Here is a 12465-nt window from a genome sequence, read left to right on the forward strand (position 1 = left end):
TCTTTCTTTCTTCTTTCTTTCTTTCTTCTTTCTTTCCCTTTCTTTCTTTCTTTCCTTCCTTCCTTCCTTCCTTCTTCCTTCTTTCCTTCCTTTTTGCACAGTCCAATCCCAAGTCTGGCAATCTTACCCAATGACGACTCAAGATAAAGCGGGCTAATGAGATTAAAAGCAGCCTTTACATTTCAGCTCTTAAAAGACTTTTGGCGGCTGACTCCTTACACCCTCGGTCCTTTGCATCCATTATCTGGTTTAAACACTTCCAGGACGTCCTGATTATTTGGATTACACAGTGGGAACCTTGCACGTTCTCTCTCTAATGTGCTATTCTTACGTCTGCAATCACCGGCCAGCGGTGCCCTTCGTGTTTCTCAACCTTGACGGCTTTAAAACGTGCGGACTTCAACTCCCAGAATTCACAGCTGGCCGAGGAATTATGGGAGTTGAAGTCCGCACGTCTTAAAGCTTGTCAAGATGGAGAATCGCGGCTCTTCGGAATTCCGTGCAGAGCAAACAAAGGAAAATTTTCCCCCAAAAGAATGACGTGACACGAGTTTGACCAAATAAGGACAAAAATAATATTCAAAGCACTTTGGTTTCCAAAGGAATTCCATGACAGATCTCTTTTGGGGGCAAAAAGAGAAATAATAACAGCACCATTGAGTGAGAGATTGCCAAACACGCACACATCCAAAGTTTTAGGCTGTCTCAAAAGGCCTCAACAAACCCAGTGGTTTTGTTACAAATGTTAATTGACAAAATAATATTTCTTCCATATAGCCTGTAATTGCAAAATTATCCCAGTTCTACACCTTCTCTCTTCCAACTCTAAATCTTACATCAATTTGGCCACTTCAGACCACTGATGAAATTAATGACGCCTCGCAAAAGTTTCTACCTTTTCATAAAAGGCATTGATCCGAAAATGTGCTACCTTGAGAGACCGCCTCCTGCCGATTACCTCCCTTCGACCTATTAGATCGCACAGATTAGGCCTCCTCTGAGTTCCATCCGCCAGTCAGTGCCGACTGGCGACTACGCGGAGGAGAGCCTTCTCAGTAGCAGCTCCGACCCTTTGGAATGATCTCCCCGTGGAGATTCGCACCCTCACCACCGTCCAGACCTTCCGCACAGCCCTTAAGATCTGGCTATCCCGTCAGGCCTGGGGATAAGATTTTAACTCGCCCCCACCCGAATGTTGAATGAAAGTTGTGTTTTACTGCTTTACTTTTTCTTATTCACGTATTGTCTTATGTTTTGTCTTGCACTCCCCCTCCCATGAATTGTAAGCCGCCCTGAGTCCCCTCAGGGAAAAGGGCGGCCTATAAATCACAAATAAAATCTAAATCTAAATCTACCTCTTCCTGATTTGGGTGACACAAGCAGGAAGAATCTGCAACTAACTTTCCAGGATTTTCATTAAAAGGCACAAACATGTGAGAGAGACAGCTCATATTACTCTCTTAAAATGACCACCGTACCCCACAGCATGACGGGGTTGTGCTAGTGAGATTGCATACTTCCCCTTCGCAGGTGTATAATTTCAAACTCCCCATGCACATCCTGAATTAAGGAGTGGAATAAACATTTCAAAGCCGTGCAAGACTCAAAAAAAAAAAAAAAGTTGAGCTTAAAGATTGCGAAAACATTTGCAGGACGGATTTATTTGCAGCCTGAGAAATTATTCTGGAGCCCCAATCAATGGTTACAAATAATAATAAAAAATAGTTTTGCTTTAACTGTTGACCCCAGACAGGCAATGCAAACTGTCTTCACAGTGCAATGTTTGCCATTTGTCCTAAAACAGGGTTGGGAAGGAGGAGTCTGTGCTGTTATGTTCTTGCTATCATCATCTTAGCCAACATTGCCAATAATCTAAGACAGTGTTTCTCAACCTTGGCCACTTGAAGATGTCCGGACTTCAACTCTCAGAATTCCCCAGCCAGCATTCGCTGGCTGGGGAATTCTGGGAGTTGAAGTCCGGACATCTTCAAGTGGCCAAGGTTGAGAAACACTGGCCTAGGATTACCTGTGTGGGTTTTTACATCCGAAAGATTGATCATAGTTAAATAGAAAGACATGCAATAAATCAACCCCATTCCTCAGAGACGGTGGGGGGAAAAAGGTTATTTAAGATAAAACCGTCCTTTAAGAAAGTGGGATTAGAAAGCAAAATCAATGGGGTTGATTTATTGCATGTCTTTCTATTTAACTATGATCAATCTTTCGGATGTAAAAACCCACACAGGTAGTCCTAGGCCAGTGTTTCTCAACCTTGGCTACTTGAAGATGTCCGGACTTCAACTCCCAGAATTCCCCAGCCAGCGAATGCTGGCTGGGGAATTCTGGGAGTTGAAGTCCGGACATCTTCAAGTGGCCAAGGTTGAGAAACACAGATCTAAGAGAAGGGAAATTGAAATTGATGAAGACTGCACTTCCCCTTCTGAAACCACTCGCAGGATACGGCATGCCAATGGAAAGAGGAACCATCTTAATTTGGGGACCGAAGATCCCTCAAGAGGACATACCGGAGTGAATAATCTACTGTCCAAAAATCCCCCACTCTTTGTTTCTGGACGACTGAGCAGAGAAAAGCTTCTATTTTTAAGAGCAAAGATCATTTCCAAATACACGACAGCGCGCAACCGTTGGAAGAAACCAAGGAGCTATTTTTATAGTCAGAAAGCTTACCAAAGATTTCTCCATTTTTGGCATATTCCGTCACAAGGTAAAGCATGCTTTTGGTCTCCATCACCTGTGAATGAAAGACATAAAACATCATTTTAAGTGGCAAAAAGAGGGAAGGGGCGGGGGGGGGGAGGGAAATCCCAGGAAATCTTTGGAAGCAACTTTTTCAGTATTTTTCCTGGGGTGAATGAAACACCAGAGGTTATCATTACACGTAGACAAATTCTTTTTATTTTATTTTATTTTATTTAAAAAAAAGATTTTATTGGTAAAAAGAAAATACAACATCCATAACTTGTAAAAAACAATACAACTACATTTCGAGATATTCCCATACTATCAAATCCTTATAAACATCAAAGGTTAGGTATCTTATTCCTTCCCTCCCTCTTCTCTTCCCTCATTTCTTCTTTTCCATACCCTTTTCTTCCCTCCCCCCCTTACTTCCTTCTCCCCTGCCTTCCCTCCTTTCTTTTCTCCTTTCCTCCTTTCCTTCCCCCTCCTTTCCCTCCCTTGATCCCCCCCTCCTTCTCACATACCTTCCCTCCTTCCCTTCCACTTTCCCTCCTCCTTCCTTTTCTCTTAATCTCCCTCCTTTCCTTCCTTCCTTTCAACTCTCCTTCTCTCTTTCTTTCCCTCCCTCTTTCCCTCTTTACTACCCTCTCCTCTTCCCTCCCTCCTTCCTCCCCCAGTTTCTTCTCTTTCTTCTCTCCTTCTTTCTTCCCACCTCCTTTCCCTTCTCTTCTTTCTCTTCCTCCTCTTTATCCTTCCCCCCTTCTTCTGCCTTTCCTGTTCCTCTCCTTTCTCCTCTCCATCCTGACTTCAAATTTAGACAAATTCTAAATGACTTCAAAAATTCAAAGGTGAAGAAGGCAGGATGGAGATCAGGCACCCCCAAATTGGTGATTAAAAGGAATGCCTCGTTACCGGAACACAAACAACCTTTAAGATATATGGAGGTTTCTCAGAATAAACCGCAAAGTCGAAAGTTGTGGGATTTGAGCCAATATGCTGAAGCAATAACTTCCAAATTAGCAGGCGAACAAACAAAATCCATAGTCCTGAATTCTGCATCGCTCCCTGACACATCTAAGCAGTTACTGTGGGATGCCAAATATAAGAAAACAATGCCAGATACTTGAAGGCAGAGACAAGATAAATCACTTGGCACCGAAATGAATAGATGTTTTTTTTGGGGGGGGAAGATCAGTTCTCATTAAACAATTCTCCAATGGCTTTTGCACAAAATAGGAAGGCAAATAAGAACCGCAAATGGGATTTTTGAAATCTTGCAAGAACAGAGTATCCCAATACTCTCGTTCTTGCCGGTTAACCGTATTCTTCTCCAGGGTGTTATAATTTGGGGTGAAGAGAAGACAGCATTGGTCAAGTGGGGTATCTTAGATGGTCCAACTAGATCAGTACCAATTTCTGTCTCCCAAGTGTTTAAATACGGAAATGAGGGAATTGGATGGGATCCACAAAAGGTTTATGCCAGAATACGTTTGTCTGCTTTCAAGCGATCACAAGACACTTCCAAGAACTTCAAATATATATATTTTTCCCAAATCGAACACAGATTGCAAACCCTCGTGTGCCGGAGAGAGAGAGAGAGAGCTGCTGGCGTTTGTGAATAATAATCTCACTTAGAATGTTAAAACAGCCTGGACCCTTCTTGAAACGAGGGAGGGGAGACCGAAAGGCTTTTAATAAATGTTGGAGAAAGTTGGAGACTTGCAAAGCTGGGAGGGTTTTTCTCGGGCCTTGAGAAAGTTTTACGCCATGCCCGAAGTAATCTCTTGATCGAAAGTAGCCATCGGCATTCTTGTTCACCGAAGCAACAAACTGTGGCCATGGGAGGAAGCTAGAAGAATGGCAAGGATGGCGAGCGAGGGCTGCGGCTATTTCAGACCAGGCTTCCTGACACACACAAGTCAGCAAAGTCCCCAACGTAATTTCTCGGGTTGAGATAAAGGATGCCGGCTCTTCGCCATAGTTGGTTAGAACAGAATGGGTCTGTCTGTCTTTCTGTTTGTCTATGTATCTATGTATCCATTTATCTCTACCTATCTCCATCTCTCTCTTCCTCTATCCATCCATCCATCTCTATCTATCTCCATCTCTCTCTTCCTCTCTCTCTATCCATTCATCCATCTCTATCTATCTCCATCTTTCTCTTCCTCTATCCATCCATGCATTTCTATCTATCTCCATCTCTCTCTTCCTCTCTCTCTATCCATTCATCCAACCATCCATCACTCCCTCTCTCTCTCCTATCTATCTATCTATCTATCTATCTATCTATCTATCTATCTATCTATCTATCTATCATCTATCTATCTATCTATCATCTATCTATATTATCTATCGATCATCTATCTATCTCTATCTCTACCTACCTACTTACATCTCTCTCTCTCTCTCTCATATCTATCTATCTATCTATCTATCTATCTATCTATCTATCTATCTATCTATCCATTTATCTACCTATCTCCATCTCTCTCTTCCTCTATCCATCCATGCATTTCTATCTATCTCCATCTCTCTCTTCCTCTATCCATCCATCCATTTCTATCTATCTCCATCTCTCTCTTCCTCTCTCTCTTTCCATTCATCCATCTCTATCTATCTCCATCTTTCTCTTCCTCTCTCTCTATCCATTCATCCATCCAACCAACCATCACTCCCTCTCTCTCTCCTATCTATCTATCTATCTATCTATCTATCTATCTATCTATCTATCTATCTATCATCTATCTATATTATCTATCGATCATCTATCTATCTATTTCTACCTACCTACTTACATCTCTCTCTCTCTCTCTCATATCTATCTATCTATCTATCTATCTATCTATCTATCTATCTATCTATCTATCTATCATCTATCTATCTATCTATCTATCTATCTATCTATCTATCTATCTATCTATCATCTCTCTCTCTCTCTCTCTCTCTCTCTCTCTCTCTCTCCCTACCTACCTACCTACCTACCTACCTACCTACCTACCTACCTACCTACCTACCTACCTACCTATCATCTTCTACACTGCCCATCTCACCAAAGTAATTCTGGGCAGTTTACAAACAACACTATAAAATAATATAAAAATGTGACTAACAGCACAGTTAAGAAAAGAATTAAAAAAAAAACAGATTGAAATTAACAAATTAAAACTTTAAAAAAAAAACCAGTTAGGAAATCAACAAGGCTGAAAAAGATTTGCATGAAACACCACCCAACCATAGTAAGCTGGGAGGCTTCTTCTGAATGTATTTATTGGTGAAATCATTGGAAGGATTTGGATAATTAGAAGTCAAAGGAAGTCTCGACTGCTCCATAGCGAAAGCAAAAGGCTTTTTATAAAGATGACTAAAAGAATCCTGATGACAGCTGGCTGCTTTTTCCAGAAGATCTCAGAGCATGAAATAGTATTATGTTTGAGTTTTTGTTTTTATTTTTAACGATCTGGATCGTTCTCTCATGTCTAAATTCCAGTTCAAATAAGTAAGCTGTTCGTTTTATTATATCGCCATTAACCGCTTGATTTACAGCCCGCTGTCAATATTGAGACGTGATTTAATAAAAAGCCCCAGCCAATCCTTGTTAAACCAAATGTTTCTTCTTTAAATGGTGGGGGGGGTCTCTTCTTCCTGAGCTTCAACATTTAATACGAGTAATTTGTTAATGACAATGGGGTAAACTAATAAAGATAGTTCTAAGCAAGACATTTACAGGAGTCGGAATCCGATGGCATCTGGTGGCCCACAGCACAGCTTCCGAAAAACTCTGCTCATTTGACTGATTCACGCCTGGGATTTGCTCCTGAATTACTGCCTTCCCTCTCCACGCTTGAAACTTTAAGCAGTAAGCAGTAGACTTATATACCGCTTCATAGGGCTTTCAGCCCTCTCTAAGCGGTTTACAGAGAGTCAGCATATTGCCCCCAACAATCTGGGTCCTCATTTTACCCACCTCGGAAGGATGGAAGGCTGAGTCAACCCTGAGCCGGTGAGATTTGAACCGCTGAACTGCTGATCTAGCAGTAGCCTGCAGTGCTGCATTTAACCACTGCGCCACCTCTGTTCTTGAGCTTTGGCTCACTCCATGGTGAAGTCTCAACTACTTCCTACCCTGTTTTCCCGAAAATAAGTCAGGGTCTTATTTTCTTTTGACCCCCGAAATAAGCGCTCGGCCTTATTTTCGGGGAGGTCTTATTATTTTTGAGGTGCAGGAGACGGCGAGCGTGGTCACCTCATGGCTGCTGCTGTGTTGCAATATTTTCGGGGAGGGCTTATTTTAGTGCATGCGCTCAAAAGCCCAATTGGGCTTATTATCCGGGGAGGTCTTATTTTCAGGGAAACTGTCAGCCTCCGCTTTGCTGCTGCTTCGGCTGCCATTGAAACAGGGAGGGGGGAGGCATGGTATTTGGGAGGGGAATCATGATGTGCTGGAGGAAGATTCTAGACGCTGACCTGACCATCTTACTGTGCATGTGGAGGAAGGGAGTTTCCCACCAAGGTTAACTGTCCGGCATTCCATCCTGGTGATGTCTTTTGAAGATATCTCCCACCTGACAGTTTGGTGCATTATAATTGGACTATGGACTGGGGTGCCAAGAGGAGGGGATTGAATTATACATGATATTATTCGCTTTCACGCCTAATTAACCAGATTCAGCTTAGCTTTGCTACTGTTCGTTTATAATTAGTAAAAGTACACTTGATTTCAAAGAAATGGAGTTGAGTGGCTTCTTTCCTGATTCTTAAATGAAGTTGCAGCTGACAGAAACAGGGTAAGATCTCCCTGGATAATAATCCCAATCGGGCATTTGAGCACATGCGCTAAAATAACCCATCCACCCCAAAAAATTTTGCACAGAGCAGCAGCCATGAGGTGCCCACGCTCGCCGCCTCCTGCACCTCACAAATAATAAGACCTCCCCGAAAATAAGACCAAGCATTTATTTCTGTGGTCAAAAGAAAATAAGACCCTGTATTATTTTTGGGGAAACACAATACCTCGGTTCTACAACTGGCTGCCATCATTTCAAACACCTGGTTCATGAGAAAGACTTCTGTTCAGAATCAAACCATCCTTCTTTATCAAACAGATCAACGTTGAGTATCAAAATAAGTAGCGTTTAACTGTTAAAGGGGCATAATGTAGCTTTCTGTATCGATGTTACATAAACTCCTGATTGCTTAATACTTTGTGTGCGCATACCACCCGCATAAAAGATAATCAATGCTAATGGAGATACGCTGCCCTAGACAAGGACGTTTCTAAGATATTCACTTGATTAATGCTAAAATGAAATTCTTTTTGGTAGGACAGCATCCATGCTGGAACATAACAAGGAAGGCCATATTAAAGTCAAATATTATGTGATCTATTTAAACTCTCAAACTTATTTAAGAGCTGTATTTGTCTGAAGGAATTAGATCAGTCTTTAGAGCTTTGGCCAGTAGCAACTCACCGATAAATTGGGAGAGTTGATAAACAGGTTCCACATAAATTCATATTTGCGGAATATGGATTAGCATTAAGTGTAAGAAATAGAAAACTAAGACTAGCCACTTCGTATACAGAAAACTTGTACAAAATGTTTTATAGGTGGCATCTTCCTCCCATGAGGTTAGCAAAAATGAATAAGAATCCATTTTTGCAGCATTAGAAATGTAATTTGGCTTTTTATCATATGTGGTGGTTATGTACAAAAGCCAAGGAATTTTGGCGTCAGATAAAGACATGGTTGGAAGAGATGTTAGATCAAAAGATAGATTTAAAACCAGAAGTATTCCTATTAGGAATAATAAAAGAAAAATATAGTAAAGGAGTGACATATTTAATGCTGCATGGGATAACCGCAGCAAAATTGGTATATGCACAAAATTGGAAAAACAGAGATGCCCCCACCGAAGAAGCGGTAATAAAAATTTTTTTTGATCTGTGCAGAAATGGACAGACTGACAGTAGAAATCAGAAATAGAGATGAGACAGAATATTATGAAATTTGGAACAAAATGTATCAATGGCTGGAAATGAGGAAAAGGAATCGGAACAGAATATTTTGAGGATTGTAAAATTGGAATTGGATAATACATAGATAAATATATAAAGGAGGATAAGGGGATGTGTTAATAAGGTTAATGTAGCTATGTACTATAAGCGGAAAGTGCATTTGTGGTTATGTTAAAATACGTATGGAAATGACAAAGCCAGAAAGGCGCTTTATGTCCAATGTTTGTAATGTTCATTCAATTAAAACCAAATTTTAAAAAAAGGGAATTCTGGGAGTTGAAGTCCGCAGCTTTAAAAGGGCCACAGATGCCCATCCCTGCTTTACACCAAGAGTAAAAGTCACGATACAAATGGAAGCTGGCAAATTGTGGCGTAGGGAATCGCTCGACTTGAACACGCTGGGGCAAAGCTATTCAGGTCACACCGCAGATTACATAAACAGGATCCTGTTAGGGATCCCACTGATCCATCCGACCTTATGTTTAGCGAGAGCCAATAACCTCAAGCGTCTCACTGCTTTCCTTAAAAGACTCTTAAGCCAGGATTCTTCCCCAATGTGGCTTGTTAGTAAGAAAGTGGGTTGATGAATCTTGGCTTCCTACTCCCACTTCACTCTTTCTTCAAGCAGATAAACTAACCAGCAACCAGGATGGAAATGTTCAGCATTATGCCCAAGCCATGGCCATTTCTCTTACACGCCTGGAGTTACCGTATTTTTTTGGAGTATAAGACGCACCTTTCTCCCTCAAAAAAGAGGGTGAAAATCTGGGTGCGTCTAATACACTGAATACAGCATTTTTGGCCTCCTGAAACCCCGCTCCCTTTGAATAAATTGCCGTGCAGAGCCTTTAGGAGGCTTCCAGATTGCTCCTGGGGGCTGGGGAGGGCAAAATGAGCAGAAAAAATGGGCTGTTTTTGGTCATTTCTGCCCCCCCAGCCCCCAGAAGCACTCTATAAGCTTCCTAAAGGCTATGCATGCCCTTTTTTTTGGCCAAAAATGGGCCTGGTTTTTTGCTCATTTTTTGCCCCTCCCCAGCCGCCAGGAGAATTATAAAGGCTATGCATGCCCTTTTTTTGAACAAAAAATGGGCCTGTTTTCGTGAAAAACGGGCTGTTTTTGGGAGGTCCTCAGAGTGCAAAACCTTTTTTCTTAATTTGCCTCTTCAAAATCTTGGTGCATCTTATACTACAAAAGATACGGTAAACATTTCTAAACCTCGGTTCCTTGCAGACCAACAAACTGGCTAGAAGTCAAGCCATTCAGATATACGATGGTTTACCCTGCAAGCCTTTGGTTAGCATAGCTGTCAGCCCTGCAGATGAAAGAAACCACATAGGCACAATTGTGCAACCTGGGCGAGGCATGCGGATAATCCTCGACATACGAAACGTTCCTGTCACTAAGCGAGACAGTCCAATGAATTTTGGCCCATCTTACAACCTCGAGTTAAATCACCGCAAATCTTAATAACATGGTTGTTAAGGGAACCTCGCTACCCCCCTTGAGTTCGCCTGTCAGAAGGTTGCAAAAGGGGGTCGCGTGACCCCGGGACGCTACAACCGTCATAAATACGGACCAGTTGCCAAGCGGCTGAATTTTGATCATACGACCGTGGGGATGCCACAACGGTCGTAAGTGTGGGAAATGGTCATAAGTCACTTTTCCCAACGCTGTTGTAACTTCACAGTCACTAAACGGATGGCTGTAAATCCACCTGCACTTGCTAACAATTATTAAGTCAAGATTATAAGTCAAGAGGAAGGATTGAGTCTGTCCTCTGCACCTCCATAACTGCCTGGTTTGGCTCTGCAACCCAACAAGACAGACGGAGACTTCAGAGGAGAATCAGAACTGCAGAATAAACAATTGCTGCCAACCTGCCTTCCGTTGAGGACCTGTACGCTGCACGAGTCAAAAAGAGGGCTGAGAAGGTATCTACAGACCCCTCGCATCCTGGACATAAATTGTTTCAACTCCCACCCTCAAAACGATGCTATGGAGCACTGCACACCAAGACAATTAGACACAAGGAGAGTTTTTCCCCGAACGCCATCACTCTGCTAAACAAATAATTCCCTCAACACTGTTGAACTATTCACTAAGGCTGCATTACTGTTACTATTAGTCTTCTCATCGTTCCTATCACCCATCTCCTCCCACTTAGGACTGCAGGACTGTAACTTTATTGCTTGTATCCTTACGATTTATATTGATATTGATTGTAAACCGGATTGCTTATTTGTACCCTCTGACAGCTATCATGAAGTGTTGTACCTTATGATTCTTGATGAATGTATCTGGTCTTTTTATGTACATTGAGAAGATATGCACCAAAGACAAATTCCTTGTGTGTCCAACCACACTTGGCCAATAAAGAATTCTGTTCTATTCTAAGATCCTGGCATTCAGTAGCTGTTGCTGCTGCTACCGATTTTCCAAACGGAACAGAATTCCTGCAGACGAGCCTCAAATCGGTTAAAAAACTCTTGTTCTTTTCGACAATGACCGAGTCAACAATTTTAAGGCCGGCTCCCCCTTGGCTTTTCGTTGCCGAAGCCAAGGGAAGTTCAGGCCGGTGAATTCATGAATTATTCAAAGCCACACAGCTGTTAACGTTCAAAAAAGGATGAAGGGGAAAAAAAAACTAACCTTGAAGGATCCGTAGTATCAAATTGTTTCCAGATGTGTACATTGGGAGGGAGAAATTACTGCTCAATAATTCCACCAACGGCAACCAACCACGGGTGAATTAAGGATTTCCCCTGTCACTTTTTTAACTTTCAGATTCGACAGGCGAGAGAGACAGAGAGAGGGGGTGGGGAGGTGTTACGTACCTGATAAAGCTTGATAATATGTGGATGGTCCAGCATTTTCATGATTTGCACCTCCCGGTAAATTTTTTCCAGGTTCACAGAATCGAGCTGAGATTTGTCGATGATTTTTATTGCCACCTAGAAACACACAAAAACAAAGGATGAGGTCAACCTCTGCCTTCATAAGCCGCTTCACCAAAGTACAAAGAAACTGCAAGAACCAGTTTTGACTTAATGCTGAACCATCGCACGAGGGGTGGGGGTGGGGATTGAGTGGGAGCAAATATATATATATATATATATATATATATATATATATATATATATATATATATATATATATATATATATACACACACACACACACACACACACACACACACACACACACACACACACATATATACACAATGTTATATTTGTGCTGATCAATAAATAAAGGGGGACTAGTATAGATCTATTTCAAGCTATTTAGCTCTCATCAGCTAGCCATACCCTTACTGGGAATCGAGCCTGTGCTGTATTCCCAGTAAGGGTATGGCTAACTGATGAGAGCTAAATAGCTTGAAATAGATCTATACTAGTCTCCCTTTATTTATTGATCAGCACAAATATAACAAACGTAACAAAAAGGCAACAGTAAAAAAAATATTGGGTTCTGTCTGGATGGTCTCTTGTGACGAGCCGAAGGACAGAGAATGGAAGTAGTGATCTTCCTCCCATATTTGGGCATACTGGGGGTTGTAATATATTTATATTTGTATGTATGTATGTATGTATGCATGTATGTATGTATATATATTGTATAAAAACCAATCCGGTGCTTGAGTTGATGGAAGCTGGTTCCTGAAAGAATGGGATCCACACTCACTGGCTAGCGCATTTCTCCATAGCAACGTGTTTCAAAGACTTCTCCTAAAAGTAGATTTTTGAGAATA

General features: G+C 41.6%; 1 protein-coding gene across 1 annotated transcript in view; it reads right to left on the bottom strand.

Moving 5' to 3' along the window:
* SIK2 (salt inducible kinase 2) overlaps positions 1 to 12465 on the bottom strand; it is a 60813-nt gene that overhangs the window by 31762 nt on the left and 16586 nt on the right. The window contains 2 exon segments of the mRNA XM_087706527.1: positions 2689 to 2752; positions 11549 to 11665. Of these exon segments, the coding sequence (XP_087562653.1) occupies positions 2689 to 2752; positions 11549 to 11665 (181 nt within the window).

This window comes from Thamnophis sirtalis, unplaced genomic scaffold (assembly GCF_051295495.1).
Source record: "Thamnophis sirtalis isolate CommonGarterSnake01/CBP01778 unplaced genomic scaffold, rThaSir2_p1.2 scaffold_2, whole genome shotgun sequence".
NCBI lineage: Eukaryota > Metazoa > Chordata > Lepidosauria > Squamata > Natricidae > Thamnophis > Thamnophis sirtalis.